The sequence below is a fragment of the Nerophis ophidion genome, linkage group LG07, assembly GCF_033978795.1.
Source record: "Nerophis ophidion isolate RoL-2023_Sa linkage group LG07, RoL_Noph_v1.0, whole genome shotgun sequence".
Taxonomy (NCBI): domain Eukaryota; kingdom Metazoa; phylum Chordata; class Actinopteri; order Syngnathiformes; family Syngnathidae; genus Nerophis; species Nerophis ophidion.
In genome coordinates, this window is record NC_084617.1 from 28,197,459 (window position 1) to 28,220,475 (window position 23,017).

At 39.6% G+C, this 23,017-nt stretch overlaps 1 protein-coding gene across 3 annotated transcripts in view; it reads left to right on the forward strand.

Annotated features, from left to right (window-relative positions):
- grin2aa (glutamate receptor, ionotropic, N-methyl D-aspartate 2A, a) overlaps positions 1-23,017 on the forward strand; it is a 472,867-nt gene that overhangs the window by 233,841 nt on the left and 216,009 nt on the right. For all 3 annotated transcript variants that reach the window (XM_061905858.1, XM_061905859.1, XM_061905856.1), the window contains one exon: positions 13,739-13,905. In XM_061905858.1, coding sequence (XP_061761842.1) covers positions 13,739-13,905 — 167 coding nt within the window. The remainder of the gene's footprint in view (positions 1-13,738; positions 13,906-23,017) is intronic.

The following is a 23,017-nucleotide window of genomic DNA, read 5'->3' on the forward strand; positions in this document are numbered from 1 at the left end:
TTTAAAAATAACAATATTAAAAATATATATATATATTTATCAATCAATCAATCAATGTTTACTTATATAGCCCTAAATCACTAGTGTCTCAAAGGGCTGCACAAACCACCACGACATCCTCGGTAGGCCCACATAAGGGCAAGGAAAACTCACACCCAGTGGGACATCGGTGACAATAATAACCCAGTGGGACGTCGGTGACAATAATGACTATGAGAACCTTAGAGAGGAGGAAAGCAATGGATGTCGAGCGGGTCTAACATGATACTGTGAAATTTCAATCCACAATGGATCCAACACAGTCGCGAGAGTCCAGTCCAAAGCGGATCCAACACAGCAGCGAGAGTCCCGTTCACAGCGGAGCCAGCAGGAAACCATCCCAAGCGGAGGCGGATCAGCAGCGCAGAGATGTCCCCAGCCGATACACAGGCGAGCAGTACATGGCCACCGGATCGGACCGGACCCCCTCCACAGGGGAGAGTGGGACATAGAAGAAAAAGAAAAGAAACAGCAGATCAACTGGTCTAAAAAGGGAGTCTATTTAAAGGCCAGAGTATACAAATGAGTTTTAAGGTGAGACTTAAATGCTTCTACTGAGGTGGCATCTCGAACTGTTACCGGGAGGGCATTCCAGAGTACTGGAGCCCGAACGGAAAACGCTCTATAGCCCGCAGACTTTTTTTGGGCTTTGGGAATCACTAACAAGCCGGAGTCCTTTGAACGCAGATTTCTTGCCGGGACATATGGTACAATACAATCGGCAAGATAGGATGGAGCTAGACCGTGTAGTATTTTATACGTAAGTAGTAAAACCTTAAAGTCACATCTTAAGTGCACAGGAAGCCAGTGCAGGTGAGCCAGTATAGGTGTAATGTGATCAAACTTTCTTGTTCTTGTCAAAAGTCTAGCAGCCGCATTTTGTACCAACTGTAATCTTTTAATGCTAGACATGGGGAGACCCGAAAATAATACGTTACAGTAGTCGAGGCGAGACGTAACAAACGCATGGATAAAGATATATATATATATATATATATATATATATATATATATATATATATATGTATATATATATATATATATATATATATATATATATATATATATATATGTATATATATATATATATATATATATATACTTATACATATATACATATATATCTCCATATATTTGTATATATATACATATATATGTATATATACGTATATATATATATATATATATATGTATATATATATATATATATATATGTATATATATATATATATATATGTATATATATATATATATATATATATATATATATATATGTATATATACAATTTTTTTTTTTTTTTAACAAGGGACTTCCCACGCTTGCAGGCCGTAATTTGGGGACCCCTGATTTAGACGGTTTAAACAGGCATGTAAAACGCCATAATTTGTGTTTTATTCAATTTTATCTATTTCTATTTTATTTATTTTATTTGTATTGTTTGTAATTAGTTTTTAATTTTATCTTTTTAATGTTGCACATTTTAAGTTTGTTGCCCAAAACATATATTTGATGCTGGAATTTAGACAGTTTAAACAGGCTTGTAAAAGGCCCTAATTAGGGACTCCAAAAAAAACTAAACATTTATTTAATGTTATTTGATCCATTTGGCGTTTTACCTCCCTACTTTCTACCTCCCTCTTGGCCCCATCACACAAATTCCCATCTCAGTATTTTGCTGCAGCTATTTCTGTCGCTGTCTGGCTATATTTAGGAACTTGCCACAGAGGATTCTGTTGTTGTGTTGTTGTGTTGTCATATCGGTGAGTCTCCTCCAGTGGACACTCCCGGGCTGAAAAGCTCAGCATCAAAATGTCTGTGCCACTAATGCAAATATATAGAATGCACACCTTTATATATATATATATATATATATATATATACATATATATATATATATATATATATTATATATATATATATATATATATATATATATATATATATATATACATATATATATATATATATATATATATATATATATATATATATATATATTTATATGTATATATATATAATACATATATGTTATATATATATATATATATATATGTGTATATATATATATATATATATATATATACACTAATGTATATACTTATGTATATATATACACACCCCGTTTCCATATGAGTTGGAAAATTGTGTTAGATGTAAATATAAATGGAATACAATGATTTGCAAATCCTTTTCAACCCATATTCAGTTGAATGCACTACAAAGACAAAATATTTGATGTTCAAACTTATAAACTTTAGATTTTTTTTTTTGCAAATAATAATTAACTTAGAATTTCATGGCTGAAACATGTGCAAAAGTAGTTGAGAAAGGGCATGTTCACCACTGTGTTAAATCACATGTTCCTTTAACAACATTCAATAAACGTTTGGGAACTGAGGAAACTAATTGTTGAAGCTTTGAAAGTGGAATTCTTTACCATTCTTGCTTGATGTACAGCTTAAGTTTTGTCAACAGTCCGGGGTCTGCAGGCGGGCCAGGAATGTACCCGCACTGTTTTTCTACCAAACCACGCTGTTGTAGCACGTGGCTTGCCATTGTCTTGCTGAAATAAGCAGAGGCGTCCATGATAACGTTGCTTGGACGACAACATATGTTGCTCCATAACCTGTATGGACCTTTCATCATTAATGGTGCCTTCAAAGATTTGTAAGTTACCCATGCTTTGGGCACTAATACACCCCCATACCATCACAGATGCTGGCTTTTGAACTTTGCGCCTATAACAATCCGGATGGTTATTTTTCTCTTTGTTCCGGAGGACACCATGTCTACAGTTTCCAAATATAATTTGAAATGTGGACTCATCAGACCACGGAACACTTTTCCACTTTGCATCAATCCTTCTTAGATGAGCTCGGGCCCAGCGAAGCCGGCGGCGTTCCTTTGTGTTGTTCATAAATGGCTTTCGCTTTGCATAGTAGTTTTAACTTGCACTTACAGATGTAGCGACCAACTGTAGTTACTGACAGTGGTTTTATGAAGTCTTCCTGATCCCATGTGGTGATATCCTTTACACACTGATGTCAGTTTTCAATGCAGTACCGCCTGAGGGATTAAAGGTCCGTAATATCATCACTTACGTGCAGTGATTTCTCCAGATTCTCTAAACCTTTTGATGATTGTACGGACTGTAGATGGTAAAATCCCTAAATTCCTTGCAATAGCTCGTTGAGAAATGTTGTTCTAAAACTGTTCGACAATTTGTTTACAAATTGGTGACCCTCACCCCATCCTTGTTTGTGAATGACTTAGCATTTCATGCAAGCAGTTTTTATACCCAATCATGGCACCCACCTGTTCCCAATTAGCCTGCACACCTGTGGGATGTTCCATATAAGTGTTTGATGAGCATTCCTCAACTTTATCAGTATTTACACCTTTCCCATTTTCTTTGTCACGTGTTGCTTGCATCAAATTCTAAAGTTAATGATTATTTGCCAAAAAAAAAAAAATAATCAGTTTGAACATCAAATAGGTTTTCTTTGTAGTATATTCAACTGAATATGGGTTGAAATGATTTGCAAATCATTTTATTACGTTTATATTTACATTTAACACAATTTCCTGTATATATATAGACATGGCGGGTCTTGGCGTGGAGCTGCCAATGGCGGCGCTGGAGCTCGTGGGGCGTGGAATTGCTACTGGCGGCGCTGGAGCTTGGCCTGGTGCAGGCACTGGAGCTTGGTGTGGAAAAAAAAGTATTGAAAAAAAAATCCAGGTCTGTAGTGTTGTCCACTGACGGTGGCGTGACGTTGTCCTGGGGAAGCCGGGCAGGCTGCAGCCTATTTCCGCCCGGAGGGGGAGGAGCTTGCGGGAGCGATGTGTGCTGTCCACTCGCGGAAACTTTCCCCGATGTCCTCTGTCTGGAGCGGCGCTTCCGGGACTGCGGCGACGTAGTGCCGTCTTCGGACCAAATTGAGCTAATTGGAATTAGCTTGCCATTTGGCCCCCACGTCAGGTCTCGCTCCGCCATGGCTTCTAACGACTCCCACTTTACTTCCTCGTCCAAATTCCTTACGGGAATGTTATGGTTTACTAAGGGAGATGCCGGCAGACTAACACCAGGTGGCAGTGTTTAATAATTATATGTATATATATATATATATATATATATATATATATATATATATATATATATATATATATACATACATATATATATATATATATATATATATATATATATATATATACATATGTATATATATATATATATATATACATACATATATATATCTATATATATATATATATATATATATATATATATAGATATATATATATATATATATATACATATGTATATATATATATATATATATATATATATATAAAATGAGAATACTAAACAATAATAATAGACAATACTAATGAACTATAGAATGGTGTGTGTCAAAAACCCAAGAGTGTGTATGGTGTATGACTATGTGACGTATTTAATTGGAGTGTGTGTGACCAACGTGTTTTAGACGCGGTGCTGTCAGACAAGGGCGAGGCAGGCAGGGAAGTCCAAAGTCCAAGCGAGGTGGCCAAAGGCGGGAGAGCGAGTCCAAAGTCCAAAGACAAGGTCGGGGATCCAGGAAGGCAAACATGTCCAGAAGGGAAACAGCAGTGGTGACACGAGCGCTGTGGGAAGAGCGGGAGATAAAGGGATCAGGGGAACGAAAGGTAACAAGGAAACAGGTAACGAGCGAGGTAGTAGATTCACCATATGAGAACTAAGTTCCCGCGAGGATCCCTGGGTCCACTGGTCTCTTAAGCAGCTTGCCCTCATCAATTCCAGGTGTGTAAGGCAATCGTTTGCAGGCCTGTAGCTGCGTGGGCTTGCTGTCAGCGGAGAGAGCGCATGTGGGCGTGGCCCACGGTGCGCTCGTCATGAGGCACAGATGAGGACACATTGGAATGCGCCCTGGCTGTGACAGGGAAAGCGATTTGCTGGCAACATAATGTCAATACTTGGACTATGAGGTGGTTGTTTTCCCGAGATGCAAGTGAACTTGGACCGGAGATGGCGTGAAGGTAAAGACATTTATTTTATTTTAACACTATATCTAAATAGCAGGAACAAACAAAAAGTGCTCACAACGGAGGTACAAAAACTTGGTAGTGATAACAAACAAAAACTTGCACCAAGGCATGAATAACAAAAAACTTACTTGGAAAAACACAAGGGGCATGGATCATTGGCATGGATGTGGCTAGAGTGATCGAGGGTGATAGACGGTGGTAGAAGGTGGTAGACGATGATGTTGCCAGGACGAAGAACAGAAACAGACCACTTAAATAGCAGTGACAAAATCAGTGAAAACAGGTGCGAGACATGAGGACAGGTGAAAACTAATGAGTTGCTATGGTAACAAAACAAACCAGGAAGTGTAAAAACAGGAACTGAGTGTCCAAAAAAACAAAATAACATGACTAAAACAAAACATGATCACAGACATGACAGTAATACCATAATATTACAATTCCATGTTCAAAAACCAAATCCAGCCATGCAACATTCAGAAAAGCACTCGTAATTCAGGGATATGTAAGTAAACTTCGATTGATTGATTGATTGATTGATTGATTGATTGATTGATTGATTGATTGATTGATTGAACAGAGCAAGGCACACAAACATGACACAAAACAATCAGAAAGTACTCAAACAAAAATTAATACCGTATTTCTTTGAATTGCAGCCGGGGCGCTAATACATTTAAAACCTCTTCTCACTCCTGCGCTTACCAAAGGCTTGCGGTAAAAGTAAGCATGCGCTAATTATTTTTAAAAACCTCTTCTCACTCCGGCACTTTCCAAAGGTATGCAGTAAAAAATATATTATTCCGATCCACTGACACTTGTGATTTTTTCCTTGATAAAAATGTGGTTTTATTGTGATTTGTATAAATGCAACAGAGTTTTTACATTAGCAGTGCTGCATGGATAAAAACACTAGACTACTACTTTTTTAATGGAGTCCACCGCACGGTCGTCCTATCCAGCCCCACGAGAGGGCCACAAATATTGCAATATTTACAGCCAGCGATGACGTAATCCTCTTGTCAGCCTTGCTGGTCTCAGTGCGCTCGACATTGCAGCGACGTGTGAGAGTGTCGACTGGCGCTGTGACGAAGACAGGGAGTGACATGTCTTACAGCGTGACCTCCTTGCCGTCCCACCATGCTTCCCACACACACACACACACACACACACACACACACACACACACACACACACACACACACATTCAGTAGCAGGGAGAAAGGCAAGTGTTTTGATGTGAAGTGGGAAAAATAAACTCACAATTAATACAAACGTACATTTTATTGAAAAGGTGTCTAAAATGCCACCCTGGGGCAATTTGTGAGCTACAGGGTTTTATTTCCTCTAACGTGTGAAGTAATTAATACATATGCTAGTTATTTAAATACTATAAGACATTATTATAGTAGGCAAATACATTTTTGTGCATATTTTTCCCAGTAAATTTTGAAGTAATTAATACATTTCCTAGTTATTCAAAATGTTTAAAAAATATTTTTTAGGCCTGTATATTTTTTTACATTTTTTTTTTCCCTGTTAAGTTCAAAGTAATTAATTCATATCCTAGGTACTTAAATACTATATGACAATTTAATAGTAGGCAGATACATTTTTTGACATATTTTTCTCGGTAAAGTTTGAAGTAAGTAATACATTTCTTAATTATTCAAAACATTTTTTAAATACTTTGTAGGCATATATATCTTTCTACATAAGTATTTCCTCTAAAATTTGAAGTAATGGATTCATATCCTAGTTATTTAAATACTGTAAGACACTTTTATAGTCAGCAAATACATTTGTCTTCATATTGTTTGCTGTTAAATCTTTAGTAGTTAATACATTTCTTCGTTATTTAAATACTATATGACAATTTTATAGTAGACAAATAAATGTTTCTACATATTTTTTCCTAGTAAGTTTTAAGTAGTTAATACATATCCTAGTTATTTAAATGCTATATGACAATTTTTTAATAGGCAAATACATGTTTCTACATATTTTTCTGTTAAAGTTTGAAGTGATTAATACATTTCCTAGTTATTCAAACATGTTAAAAATATATTTATTTTGTAGGTCTAAATATTTTTCTACATATTTTTTTTCCTATAAAGTTTGAAGTAATTATTTCATGTCCTAGTTATTTAAATAATATATGACAATTTTATAGTAGACAAATACATTTTTCTACATATTTTTTCAGGTAAAGTTTTAAGTGATTCATACATTTCCTAGCTAGTCAAAAACTGTAAAATTATTTTGCAGGTCAAAACATTTTTGTAAACTTTTTTTCCTATGAAGTTTTAAGTCATTAATTTCTATCCTAGTTAATTAAATAGGATATGACAATTGTATAGCAGACAAATGCATGTTTCTACATATTTTTTCAGGTAAAGTTTGAAGTTATTAATATATTTCCTAGTTATTCAAAAATTTAAAAAAATATTTTGTAGTTAATAATCAAAACAATTCCTTGTTGTTTAAGTACTAAATATCATAAATAATATTTAGGTTTCATACATTTTTCCACATTAGTTTATTTTCCTCTCAAGTTTGAAGTAAATATCACATGTCCTAGTTATTTAAGTACTATTCAAATATTGTATAGGATAATACATTTTCTAACTTATTTTTTCTTCTAAAGTTTAAAGCAATTAATACATTTCTTAGTTTTATTAAAAACTGTATAAATATTATAAAGACCAGAACATTTTTTTACATTATTTTGTTTCCTGTCAAGTTTGAAATACAAACCCCGTTTCCATATGAGTTGGGAAATTGTGTTGGGAAAAAGTGGAATTCTTTCCCATTCTTGTTTTATGTCGAGCTTCAGTCGTTACACAGTCCGGGGTCTCCGCTGTTGTATTTTACGCTTAATAATGCGCCACAAATTTTCAATGGGAGACAGGTCTGGACTGCAGGCGGCCCAGGAAAGTACCCGCACTCTGTTTTTACAAACTCACGCCGTTGTGACACGTGCTGAATGTGGCTTGGCATTGTCTTGCTGAAATAAGCAGGGGCGTCCATGAAAAAGACGGCGCTTAGATGGCAGCATATGTTGTTCCAAAACCTGTATGCATCCAGATGCTGGCTTTTGAACTTTGCGTCGATAACAGTCTGGATGGTTCGCTTCCCCTTTGGTCTGGATGACACAATGTCGAATATTTCAAATAACAAATTGAAATGTGGAATCGTCAGACCACAGAACACTTTTCCACTTTGAATCAGTACATCTTAGATGATCTCGGGCCCAGAGAAGTCGGCGGCGTTTCTGGATGTTGTTGATAAATGCCTTTCGCTTTGCATAGTACAGCTTTAACTTGCACTTACAGATGTAGCGACAAACTGTATTTAGTGAGTGTTGTTTTCTGAAGTGTTCCTGAGCCCATGTGGTGTTATCCTTTAGAGATTGATGTCGGTTTTTGATACAGTGCCGTCTGAGGGATCGAAGGTCACGGTCATTCAATGTTGGTTTCCGGCCATGCTGCTTACGTGGAATGATTTCTCCAGATTCTCTGAACCTTTTGATGATATTATAGATCCTAAATGTTGAAATCCCTAAATTACTTGCAGTTGCACTTTGAGAAACGTTGTTCTTAAACTGTTTGACTGATGGCTCAAACAGTTGTGGACAAAGGGGTGTACTTCACCCCATTCTTTCTTGTGAAAAACTGAGCATTTTTTGGGAAGCTGTTTTTATACCCAATCATGGCACCCACCTGTTCCCAATTAGCCTGCACACCTGTGGGATTTTCCAAATAAGTGTTTGATAAGCATTCCTCAACTTTATCAGTATTTATTGCCACCTTTCCCAACTTCTTTGTCACGTGTTGCTGGCATCAAATTCTAAAGTTAATGATTATTTGCAAAAAAAAATGTTTGTCAGTTTGAAGTTTAAATATGTTGTTTTTGTAGCATATTCCACTGAATATGGGTTGAAAAGGATTTGCAAATCATTGTATTCCGTTTATATTTACATCTAACAGAATTTCCCAACTCATATGGAAACGGGGTTTGTAATAAAACATTTACAAGTTATTTAAATACTATATAAATATTATATAGACCAAAACATTTTTCTAAATTATTTTTTTTCATTGTCAAGTTTGAAATAATGAATATTTGTCCAAGTTATTTAAATACTGTATAAATATTATATAAGCTAAAATATTTTCCAGGAAATGTTTAACTTGAAAGTAATTCATATATTTCCAAGTTATTTAAATACTATATCAATATTATATTGCCCAGAACATGCTTTTACGTTTTTTTTCCTGTAAAGTTTGACATGAATAATACATTTCCTGCTCATTTAAATACTGTGTGATTATTATATATTATTATTATATGTTTCTACCTTTTTATTTTCTTCTGAAGTTTAAAGTGTTAATATATTTACAAGTTATTTAAATAGGGCTTCAGGGTGGCAGAGGGGTTAGTGCGTCTGCCTCACAATACGAAGGTCCTGAGTTGTCAGGGTTCAATCCCGGGCTCGGGATCTTTCTGTGTGGAGTTTGCATGTTCTCCCCGGGACTGCTTGGGTTCCCTCCGGGTACTCCGGCTTCCTCCCACTTCCAAAGACATGCACCTGGATATAGGTTGATTGGCAACACTAAATTGGCCCTAGTGTGTGAATGTGAGTGTGAATGTTGTCTGTCTATCTGTGTTGGCCCTGCGATGAGGTGGCGACTTGTCCAGGGTGTACCCCACCTTCCGCCCGATTTTAGCTGAGATAGGCACCAGCGCCCCCAGTAACCCCAAAGGGAATAAGCGGTAGAAAATGGATGGATGGAGTTATTTAAATACAATATAACTATTGTATAGGCCAGTACATTTTTGTCTTATTTTTTCCTGTTCCCGCAGGCCGTAACACTCTTGAACGTACTGTATCATGATTAAATTATCCCCTCAACTCCCCCCAAAACGGATTAACTCGCTGGAATAAAAAAGACAATATAACATACATCCATAAATGTGGACACATGTGAAAAAGTGCAATATATTTATTTGTACAGTATTCTATTTATTCATTATATATATTTATATACTGTATATTTATTTATTATATATATATATATATATATATATATATATATATATATATATATATATATATATATAGGGACGGCGTGGCGCGGTTGGGACAGTGGCCGTGCGCAACCCCAGGGTCCCTGGTTCAATCCCTACCTAGTACCAACCTCGTCACGTCCGTTGTGTCCTGAGCAAGACACTTCACCCTTGCTCCTGATGGGTGCTGGTTAGCACCTTGCATGGCAGCTCCCTCCATCGGTGTGTGAATGTGTGTGTGAATGGGTAAATGTGGAAGTAATGTCAAAGCGCTTTGAGTACCTTGAAGGTAGAAAAGCGCTATACAAGTATAACCCATTTATATATATATATATATATATATATATATATATATATATATATATATGACTATATATATATAGTCATATATATATATATATTTATATATATATATATATATATATATATATATAGTCATATATATATATATGTATATATATACATATATATATATATATATATATATATTGTATAGGCCAAAACATTTTTGATCTATTTATTTTTTTCCTCTTAAGTTTGAAATAATAGTACATTTACGAGTTTTTAAATACTATGTAAATATTACATAGGCCAAAACATGTTTTACATAATTTTCCTTTAAAGTTTTACATGATTAATACATTTGTTGCCTATTTAGATACTCTATGAATATCATATAGGCCAATACATTTTTCTACAATATTTTTTTTTCCTCTTAAGTTGGAAGTAATTAATATATTTCCAAGTTATTTAAATACTATATCAATATCAGCCTTCCCGGCAAGGTTTATTCAGGTGCACTGGAGAGGAGGCTACGCCGGATAGATGAACCTTGGATTCAGGGGGAACAGTGTGGTTTTGGTACTGGTCTTGGAACTGTGGACCAGCTCTATACTCTCGGCAGGGTTCTTGAGGGTGCAATGGAGTCTGCCCAACCAGTCTACATGTGCTTTTTGGACTTGGAGAAGGCATTCGACCGTGTAACTCGGGAAGTCCTGTGGGGAGTGCTCAGAGAGTATGGGGTATCGGACTGTCTGATTGTGGCGGTCCGCTCCCCGTACGATCAGTGTCAGAGCTTGGCCCGCATTGCTGGCAGTAAGTCGGACACGTTTCCAGTGAGGGTTGGACTCCGCCAAGGCTGCCCTTTGTCACCCATTCTGTTCATAACTTTTATGGACAGAATTTCTAGGTGCAGTCAAGGCGTTGAGGGGTTCCGGTTTGGTGGCTGCAGGATTAGGTCTCTGCTTTTTGCAGATGATGTGGTCCTGATGGCTTCATCTGGCCAGGATTTTCAGCTCTCACTGGATCGGTTCAAAGCCGAGTGTGAAGCGACTGGGATGAGAATCACCACCTCCACAAGTCCGAGTCCATGGTTCTCGTCCGGAAAAGGGTGGAGTGCCATCCCCGGGTTGGCGAGAAGACCCTGCCCCAAGTGGAGGAGTTCAAGTACCTAGGAGTCTTGTTCACGAGTGAGGGAAGAGTGGATCGTGAGATCGACAGGCGGATCGATGCAGCATCTTTAGTAATGCGGACGTTGTACCGATCCGTTGTGGTGAAGAAGGAGCTGAGCCGGAAGGCAAAGCTCTCAATTTACCGGTCGATTTACGTTCCCATCCTAACCTATGGTCATGAGCTTTGGGTCATGACCGAAAGGATAAGATCACGGGTACAAGCGGCCGAATTGAGTTTTCTCTGCCGTGTGGCGGGGCTCTCCCTTAGAGATAGGGTGAGAAGTTCTGCCATCCGGGAGGAACTCAAAGTAAAGTCGCTGCTCCTCCACATCGAGAGGAGCCAGATGAGGTGGTTCGGACATCTGGTCAGGATGCCAACCGAACGCCTCCCTAGGGAGGTGTTTAGGGCACATCCAACCGGTAGGAAGCCACGGGGAAGACCCAGGACACGTGGGGAAGACTATGTCTCCCGGCTGGCCTGGGAACGCCTCGGGATCCCCCGGGAAGAGCTAGACGAAGTGGCTGAGGAGAGGGAAGTCTGGGTTTCCCTGCTTAGGCTCTTGCCCCCGCGACCCGACCTCGGATAAGCGGAAGAAGATGGATGGAAGGATTTTTGTGAGAGATATATTTTGTAAAGAACATAATGTCATGACTGTCTTGAGTTTCCAATTATTTCTACAACTCTTATTTTTTTGTGACAGAGTGATTAGGGAAAACATTCATGAAGTTTGGTTCTTTTATGAATTTATTATGGGTCTACTGAAAATGTGACCAAATCTGCTGGGTCCAAAGTATACATACAGCAATGTTAATATTTGGTTACGGTGACGTTTTGTCATATTTACTGAGGAATGTGTGAAGCTGGAACAATACAAAAAGAATACCACTGTAAGTGAAAGGCCTACTGAAATGAGATTTTCTTATTTAAACAGGGATAGCAGGTCCATTCCATGTGTCATACTTGATCATTTCGCGATATTGCCATATTTTTGCTGAAAGCATTTAGTAGAGAACATTGACGATAAAGTTCGCAACTTTTGGTCGGTAATAAAAAAGCCTTGCCTTTAATGGAAGTAGCAAACGATGACGTCACAAGGGTGAGGGCTCCTCATGTCCTCACATTTTAATGGGAGCCTCCAGCAGCAGGAGCTATTCGGACCGAGAACACGACAATTTCCCCATTAATTTGAGAGAGGATGAAAGATTCGTGGATGATGATATTGACAGCAAAGGACTAGAAAAAATAAAAAAATAAAAAATAAATGCATTGGGACGGATTCAGATGTTTTTAGACACATTTACTAGGATAATTCTGGGAAATCCCTTATCTTTCTATTGTGTTTTTTTACATGTTTATTTTTCCTGTAAAGTTTAAAATAATCTATCCATCTATTTTCTACCGCTTATTCCCTTTGGGGTCACGGGGGGCGCTGGTGCCTATCTCAGCTACAATCGGGCGGAAGGCTAAGTTAGACACCCTGACAAGTCGCCACATCATCATAGTAATTCATTAATAAATTATTTGCCTATTTTAAATGCTTTACGAATATTATAAAGGCAAACACATTTTTTTTTTTTTTTCCTCTAAGGTTTAAAGTAATAAAAAATTTCCCAGTTGTTTGAATACTTTATAAATATTGTATCGGCCAAAACATTTTTCTACATACTTTTTTTTTCCTGCTAAGTTTGAAGTAATTATTGCAAGGATTGGGACACACACACACACACACACACACACACACACACACACACACACACACACACGCACGTACGCACACACTTAACTACCAAAGCTAGCGCAGCATTTTGTCTGCCCGCCTGCTCGTTTCTCATTATTTTGTCCCATTCCACCTCCTGTAATAGCCCTCACACAAGTGACTCATTTGCAACGGATCTCCTGACATGAATGGAGTTAATTTTTTCACCTGCGGCTGTTCTCGTCAGCGCCGTCCAATCACATGTTTGAATGAATGATGGAGGGAAATAATTAGACTTGGGTTTAATGAAGTGTATTTCAGCAAGGCACCTCGTTCCCTCTGGAGCGCCGCAAGTATCGTCATTATTATTCTTGACGATACTGGTCAAACACTAAATCTTCTCCCTTCCCCTGGTTTTGTTTCCCCAGGATGTAAAGTCGACGTTCTTCCAGTTTGGCGCCTCCATCCAGCAGGAGGCCCTGCTGATGCTGAACATCATGGAGGAGTACGACTGGCACATCTTCTCCATTGTGACCTCAAAGTTTCCCGGCTACCAGGAGTTTATCAACATTCTAAAAACCACCGTGGACAACAGGTACCAACTGGTTAGGTCTTCGTCCGTGTTTTGTTCTAGTGCAGGGGGGTCCAAACTAGGGCCCGCAGGCCAGGTGCGGTTCTTTAATTTGGCCAACGAGACTTCATGAGTTGAACAAAGCATTTTCAAATTAATCTTAAACACCAGGCTGTTTCTGAATGCTACATACACTATATTGCCAAAAGTATTTGGCCACCTGCCTTGACTCACATATGACCTTGAAGTGCCATCCCATTCTTAACCCATAAAGTTCAATATGATGTGGGTCCACCTTTTGCAGCTTTTACAGCTTCAACTCTTCTGGGAAGGCTGTCCACAAGGTTGCGGAGTGTGTTTATAGGAATTTTCCACCATTCATCCAAAAGTGCTTTGGTGAGGTCACACACTGATGTTGGTCGAGAAGGCCTGGCTCTCAGTCTTCGTTCTAATTCATTCCCAAAGGTGTTCTATTGGGTTAAGGTCAGGACTCTGTGCAGGCCTGTCAAGTTCATCCACACCAGACTCTGTCACCAATGTCTTTATGGACCTTGCTTTGTGCACTGGTGCACGGTCATGTTGGAGGAGGAAGGAGCCCGCTCCAAACTGTTCCAACAAGGTTGGGAGCATTAAATTGTCCAAAATGTTTTGGTATCCTGGAATATTCAAAGTTCCTTCCACTGGAACTAATGGATCAAGCCCAACTTCTGAAAAACAACTCCACACCACAATTCCTCCTCTACCAAATTTCACGCTCTGCAAAATGAAGTCTAAAATGTACCGTTCTCCTGGCAACCTCCAAACCCAGACTTGTCCATCAGATTGCAAGATGGAAAAGCCTGATTCGTCACTCTAGAGAAGGTGTCTCCAATGCTCTAAAGTCCAGTGGAGATGTGTTTTACACCACCGCATCCCACACTTTGCACTGGACTTGGTGATGTATGGTTTAGATACCTCAGCCATAGAAACTCATTCTATGAAACTCTCTGCGTACTGTGCGTGGGCTAAATGGAAGATCACATGATGTTTGGAGCTCTGTAGCAACTGACTGTGCAGAAAGTATTTGCACTATGCTGACTCCTCTCTGTCAGTTTACATGGCCTACCACTTGGTGGCTGAGTTGCTGTTGTTCCCAAACTCTTCCATTTTCTTATAATAAAGCCAACAGTTGACGTTGTAATATTAAAAAGAGAGAACATTTCACTACTGGATTTGTTGCACAGGTGGCATCCTTTGAGAGTTCCACACTGGAAATCACTGAGAGCGGCCCATTCTTTCACAAATGTTTGTAGAAACAGTCTCCATGCCTAAGTGCTTGATTTTTATACACCTGTGGCCCAGCCAAATGATTAGGACACCTGATTGTCATTATTTGGATGGGTGACAAAATACTTTTGGCAATATAATGTATTTGTATAAAAACAGTTATATTTAATATATATATATATATATATATATACACACACACATGTATACATATATGTATGTGTGTGTGTGTGTGTATCCGGTGGTCTTTTCCTCTGCGTTGTGTGTTTTTTATGGAAGACGACCGACACCATGGGTTTCTCCACTGCACTTTACTGATAACACAGAATACAATCGTCATCAAAACTTTGTGCCATCGTCGAGCCCCTACACAAATATATAATAATGAACAAGAAATGAATTAAAGTTCTTAACAAGACATTTTCTGTCGTCGCATGAACGCCTACCTCTCCCGTTATCGTAGACAAAAAGGTAAGTTGGAGGGCGTGTCTAACGCATATAAAAAGACAGGTGTCACAGTAATTATTGCAGTAGGAGGGACAACGAGACAATGGTTCCACATTGACAAAACATCAAACAATATTCAGGTATTTACATGTAACTTACATATTTTGTGTAATTATAACAATAATAAAACATTAGAAAATAAATTATTTACAAGACGTAATTGACCTTGTTACATATGTACAAAACCCAAAACCAGTGAAGTTGGCACATTGTGTAAATCGTGAATTAATAAAAAAATACAATAATTTAAAAATTATTTTCAACTTATATTCAATTGAATAGACTGCAAAGACAAGATACCTAACAATCGATTGTTATTTTTTTTTTAAATATTAGCTCATTTGGAATTTGAGGCGATACTGCATTAACAAGCGATATTAGTGTGTAAAGGATATCACCCCGTGGGCTCATGAAAACTTCAGAAAACCGAGCTTATCTAAGATGGACTGATGCAAAGTGTAAAAATGTTCTGTGGTCTGACAAGTCCACATTTCAATGTTTTGGGGGAAACTGTGGAGGTCGTGTCCTCCGGAGCAAAGGGGAAAAGAACAATCCGAACTGTTCTAGGCGCAAAGTTGAAAAGCCAGCATCTGTGATGGTATGGGGGTGTATTAGTGCCCAAGGCAAAGGTAACTTACACATCTGTGAAGGCACAATTAATGCTGAAAGGTACATACAGGTTTTGGAGCAACAAAAGTTTCCATCCAAGCAACGTTATCATGGACGCCCCTGCTTATTTCAGCAAGACAATGCCAAGCCACGTGTTACAACAGCGTGGCTTCATAGTAAAAGAGTGTGGGGCTTGCCTGTAGTCCAGACCTGACTCCTATTGAAACTGCGTGGTCCATTATGAAGCCTAAAATACCACAACGGAGACTCCAGACTGTTGAACAACTGAGACTCTACATCAAGCAAGAATGGGAAAGAATTACACCTGAAAGTTTCAAAAATTGGTCTCCTCAGGCCCCCGAAATTTACTGGGTGTTTGTGGGACTCCCAGGCGCCGTCACCGTGTGGGTTGCCGTGACACTGGACACAAGACGCATCATAGCAGGTCTGACTGGTATTTATTATTTCAATAAACCTGTCTTGTTCTGGCCATCCGATCGCGTCACTTTTCAGTGCGCGGGCTCTTTCGGCGTCCGGCATTTGCGTCCGTTGCGGGGAGTCGTCATCTCACTCTCTCTCTTGTCCTCGATCGTCGTGCTCGTTGTCGGTTTGCCGTCGTGTCCTCGCCTACTCCTCCCCGATCGTTCCTCCTTCCCCTCTTTTATGCTGCAACAACAGATGAGCAGATTGAGCGCAGGTGTGTGTTGAACGCACCTGTCTTGGCTGGCTGGAGCGTCGCTCCGAGTGCGTCCCGCCTCCTCTCTCCGCCGCACGCCCCGCCTCCTGGCCGCCATTGCGGGTAGGACCGGCATTTTTCCGACCCTGCTGTCGGCTCCTCGGCTCCGTCTCTCCACAGTGTTGTTAAAATGAAAGGCCATGTAACATGGTAGTAAAAATACCCCTGTGACAACTTTTTTGCAATTGTTTGCAAAAATTCTAAGTTAATGATTATTTGCAAATAAAAAAATAAAAAATTCTCAGTGCGATTGTTAAATATTTTGACTTTGCCGTCTAATTAATTGAATATAAATTAAAAAGGATTTGCAAATAATTGTATTCTGCTTTTGTTTACCATTTACACAACGTGCCAACTTCACTGGTTTTGGCTTTTGTATATATACATTCATATATATGTATGTATATATATGTGTACATATGTATGTATATACTCTAATACTGTATATACTTTATATATATATCTATATTTCCATCCATCCATTTCTACCGCGTATTCACTTTTGGGTTCATGGGGGGTGCTGCCGCCTATCTCGGCTACAATCGGGCGGAAGGCGGAGTACACCCTGGACAAATCGCCACCTCATCGCAGGGCCATATATATATATATATATATATATATATATATATATATATATATATATATATATATATATATATACACTGAAAAAGGCTGTTATCTATGATTTTTCTTGTGTTGGTATCGACTTAGTATCGAACTATGGATCGTTTTGATGAGCTTACCACATATACTTCTGCACTGGAATTAACAAAATAAGATTAAATTACAAAAGACATAAAAATATCATGCACATGACCAAAAGGGTGTTTTACATAATTCAATGTTTATTTATATAGCCCCAAATCACAAATGTCTCAAAGGACTGCACAAATCATTACGACTACAACATCCTCGGAAGAACCCACAAAAGGGCAAGGAAAACTCACACCCAGTGGGCAGAGAGAATTCACATCCAGTGGGACGCCAGTGACAATGCTGACTATGAGAAACCTTGGAGAGGACCTCAGATGTGGGCAACCCCCCCTCTCTAGGGGACCGAAAGCAATGGATGTCGAGCGGGTGAAAGTTCAATCCATAGTGGCTCCAACACAGCCGCGAGAGTTCAGTTCAAGCGGATCCAAGACAGCAGCGAGAGTCCCGTCCACAGGAAACCATCTCAAGCGGATCAGCAGCGTAGAGATGTCCCCAACCGATACAGGCGAGCGGTCCATCCTGGGTCCCGACGAGCGGTCCATCCTGGGTCTCGACTCTGGACAGCCAGTACTTCATCCATGGTCATCGGACCGGACCCCCTTCACAAGGGAGGGGAGGACATAGGAGAAAGAAAAGAAGCGGCAGATCAACTGGTCTAAAAACGAGGTCTATTTAAAGGCTAGAGTATACAGATGAGTTTTAAGGTGAGACTTAAATGCTTCTACTGAGGTAGCATCTCAAACTGTTACCGGGAGGGCATTCGAGGGCACTGGAGCCCGAACGGAAAACGCTCTATAGCCCGCAGACTTTTTTTGGGCTCTAGGAATCACTAATAAGCCGGAGTCTTTTGAACGCAGATTTCTTGCCGGGACATACGGTACAATACAATCGGCAAGATATGCTGGAGCTAGACCGTGTAGTATTTTATACGTAAGTAGTAAAACCTTAAAGTCACATCTTAAGTGCACAGGAAGCCAGTGCAGGTGAGCCAGTACAGGCGTAATATGATCAAACTTTCTTGTTCTTGTCAAAAGTCTAGCAGCCGCATTTTGTACCAGCTGTAATCTTTTAATGCTAGACATGGGGAGACCCGAAAATAATACGTTACAGTAATCGAGACGAGACGTAACAAACGCATGGATAATGATCTCGGCGTCTTTAGTGGACAAAATGGAGCGAATTTTAGCGATATTACGGAGATGAAAGAAGGCCGTTTTAGTAACGCTTTTAATGTGTGACTAAAAGGAGAGAGTTGGGTCGAAGATAATACCCAGATTTTTTACAGAGTCACCTTGTTTTATTATTTGGTTGTCAAATGTTAAAGTTGTATTATTAAATAGAGGTTGGTGTCTAGCAGGACCGATAATCAGCATTTCCGTTTTTTTTGGCATTAAGTTGCAAAAAGTTAGCGGACATCCATTGTTTAATTTCATTAAGACACGCTTCCAACTGACTACAGTCCGGCGTGTTGGTCAGCTTTAGGGTTATGTAGAGTTGGGTGTCATCAGCATAACAGTGAAAGCTAATACCGTATTTGCGTATGACGTCACCCAGCGGCAGCATGTAGATGCTGAAGAGTACAGGGCCAAGGACCGAACCCTGGGGAACTCCACACGTTACCTTAACATAGTCCGAGGTCACACTGTTATGGGAGACGCACTGCATCCTATCAGTAAGATAAGAGTTAAACCATGACAGGGCTGAGTCTGACATACCAATTCGTGTTTTGATACGCTCTAATAAAATATTATGATCGACGGTAACGAAAGCAGCGCTAAGATCGAGGAGCAGCAACATAAATGGCGCATCAGAGTCCATCGTTAGCAATAGATCATTAGTCAATTTTGCGAGGGCTGTCTCAGTCGAGTGATTTGCCCTGAAACCGGATTGAAAGGTTTCACATAGATTGTTAAACGCTAAGTGTTCATTTAGCTGCTCTGCAACAATTTTTTCGAGGATTTTTGAAATAAAGGGAAGGTGAGACACCGGTCGGTAGTTTACCATGAGGTCAGGATTGAGGTTAGGTCTTTTAAGGAGAGGATGAATGACCGCTTTTTTCTAATGCAAGGGGAACAGTATCCGAGGAAAGTGATAAGTTTATAATATTTAGCACTGATGGACCTAATAATACAAAAAGCTCCTTGATAAGTTTCCCAGGAAGTGGGTCAAGTAAACATGTTGTTTGTTTTATTCCATTTACACGTTGTAACAATCCTTCTAATGTTATTTCATCAAAACGAGAGAAACTATTTTGGATATTTGCAGTATCCGCCGTATATACAATCGTATCTTTGTTACTATAACCCAGTTGTAGCTGGGACGCATTGTCTTTAATCTCCTTTCTAATAAGTTCAATTTTCTTATTAAATAACTTCATAAAGTCATCTGCCGAATGGGTGGAGCTACTGGAAGGAGTCCCTTGTTGGGTTAGCAATGCTACTGTACTAAACAAAAATTTTGGATCGTTTTTATTAATGCGGATGAGATTTGAGTAATAATTAGTTTTAGCTAAGGTAAGCATGCGTTTATAAGTTATTAAACTATCACTCCATGCTTGATGGTGCACCTCAAGTTTAGTCGTGCGCCATTTGCGTTCCAGCTTTCTACATAATAATTTCTGAGCTCTAGTTTCTTCAGTAAACCATGGCGTACGCCTTTTTGGAGCCTTTTTTAACTTCAGCGGTGCTATACTATCAATGGTTTCGCGCAGGGCGTTGTTAAAGTTGTTAGTGAGGTTATCCTTAGAGCCCACATACTTTGGGAACGGTGCCATTACCGAGGGCAGTAGGTCCGCAAGAGTCGTCGTTGTGGCAGCATTAATGTTGCGGCTGCTATAGCAGTTATTATTATTATTAGTTTGACGATTATGCGTCTGAACTTCGAATTTTATAAGGTAATGATCGGACAATACTTTAGTATACGGGAGTATCGTAACTTTGGAAACGGTGATACCTCTGACAAGCACTAGGTCTATCGTATTACCGCTGCGATGCGTCGGTTCATTTATTATTTGTGTAAGACCACAGCTATCAATTATAGTCTGGAGCGCCACGCACGGTGGGTCCAATGGGGTATTCATATGGATATTAAAGTCCCCCATTATAATTATATTATCGGCGTGCGTCACTAGATCAGCAACAAACTCTGAGAATTCACTAATAAAGTCCGAATAGGGCCCTGGGGGGCGGTAGATAACGGCCAGGCACAGAGGCAGAGGTGTGGCAGACTTCGATTTATATTTATTATTTAAGTTAGGACTAAAGTTAAAGTTTTCGTTGTATATTAGTGCGACACCCCCTCCCCTTTTGAGGTGACGGGCAATATGCGCATTCGTATAGTTAGGAGAGGATGCCTCATTTATCGCAAAAAAGTCGTCTGGTTTAAGCCAGGTTTCGCTAAAACCGATGACGTTAAGGTTGTTGTCTCTAATGACCTCATTGACTAATAACGTTTTGGGAGACAAAGATCTGATGTTTAGAAAGCCCATATTATAGGTAGTGGGCTGTTTTAAGGAGTTGTTGATAAAATTATCCGTAGTAGCAATATTAATAATGTTGCGTTTATTATGCGCAGTGTACTTAAAATAATTACGACCATATCTAGGAATTGATATGACGGGAATTTTCAGATTGTCTACTTGGCGCTGCGATAAACTGAACGCATCATAATTTGCCACCTCAGTAGAACGCATGTCTAACTCTGACGTAGTCATAGACACAGTAGAAAAAACATTTTGTGAGTTGTGTATTATTCTACGAAAATTGCTATGTGTACAGGGATCGTCCAGCCTGGCGCTGGCAAGTTCTAGCTTAACTGACTCCATACCCAGGCTCGCAGGCTCTGTAATTGCCTGTGACCGGGCTTGCTCTAGTGCAGTTAGTCAAATGTGGCTCAATGCGAAGTCTATGTTCCGAGACAAGAGGATAGCGCCTTCCTGGTTAGGGTGAAGGCCGTCTCTCCTCAGCAAGCCAGGTTTGCCCCAGAAAGAGGGCCAATTATCAATAAACGTAAATCCATGTTGTCTGCAAAAGCTATCCAGCCACTTGTTAAGAGAGACTAATCTGCTATATCGCTCATCATTGCCTCTCCCAGGCAGGGGGCCAGAGACAATTACTCGATGCCTGGACATCTTTCTGGCGAGATTACAAGCCCTGGCTATGTTTCTCTTTGTAATCTCTGATTGTCTCATCCTAACGTCATTGGAGCCAACGTGTATTACTATATTCGCATAACTAGTGGTGCGGTTAGCCTGCCGTACGTGTTTACTAGACCTGTTGCGAGTTAGCTCCCTAAGATTAGCTTCAATGTCAGGTGCTCTGCCCCCGGGAATACACTTAATTGTGGCTGGTTTGCTAAGCTTTATGTTTCGGGTGATGGAGTCCCCTATGACTAAAGTGTGGTGCTCGGTAGACTGGGGTGTAGGACTAGCTAAACGGCTAAATCTATTATGCGTCTCAACCGGTACACCGTAGCTTGTAGGCCGGTTAGGGCTGCTACAAGCTGGGCTAGTTAGCTCGCTACAGCTAACGCTAGCAGATGTGTCCGCAACATCTAAAGTTACGAAATTACACTGCTCTAACTGGCGGACACGGCTCTCTAGCAAAGCCAACCTATCCATGAGTAAAGTGCACGAAGCGCAGGAAGCCATACTCACAGAAACTTTCCGTCGCCGAGTGGAGTGCCAGCTGTCTTCGGGAAGTGGTGGTCACGGTGGCGGGGGAGAAGCTTCCTTCAGACCGGCGCTGCCTTTCTCCGCTAGCCTCGTTAGCTTAGCAGCTAGCTAGCTGAGGGCGAAGTGGTGAGACAGAGATCGGGTGATTTGCAAGTTAAATTGAACTATTAAATATGTTCGAGAAGTTGAAAATAAAGCTGCAAAACAGTTAAAATCACACAGATAGAACGATACTTAGCTTTTTTGCAACAAGAGCAGTCAGCGAGCAGTCATTCACGTTCAACACCATACCAAATTTCCACAGTTAATCAGAGCACACATTGTCTGGGCTACATGTGTGCAAGTCAAAAAATAAGCGCTGGGAGGTAAAGCAAATTAGACAACTGCCTGAGGAAACTCGGCATCGAGTCCTTGATGCTGGATTTGTGCCTGCAGCCAAACTGAGTTTTATGTTCACAGCAATATGTGAGCGTTGCATTGACGTCTGTCATAACTACAGTGATCTTCCATCGGGTTTTATGCTGCCAATTCACACTAATGTGTTCATTCACTTTACATTTTTCAATATATATATATGGTGAGTGCTATTAACATTGTAACATTTCCAACACAATATTTAAACTACCATATTT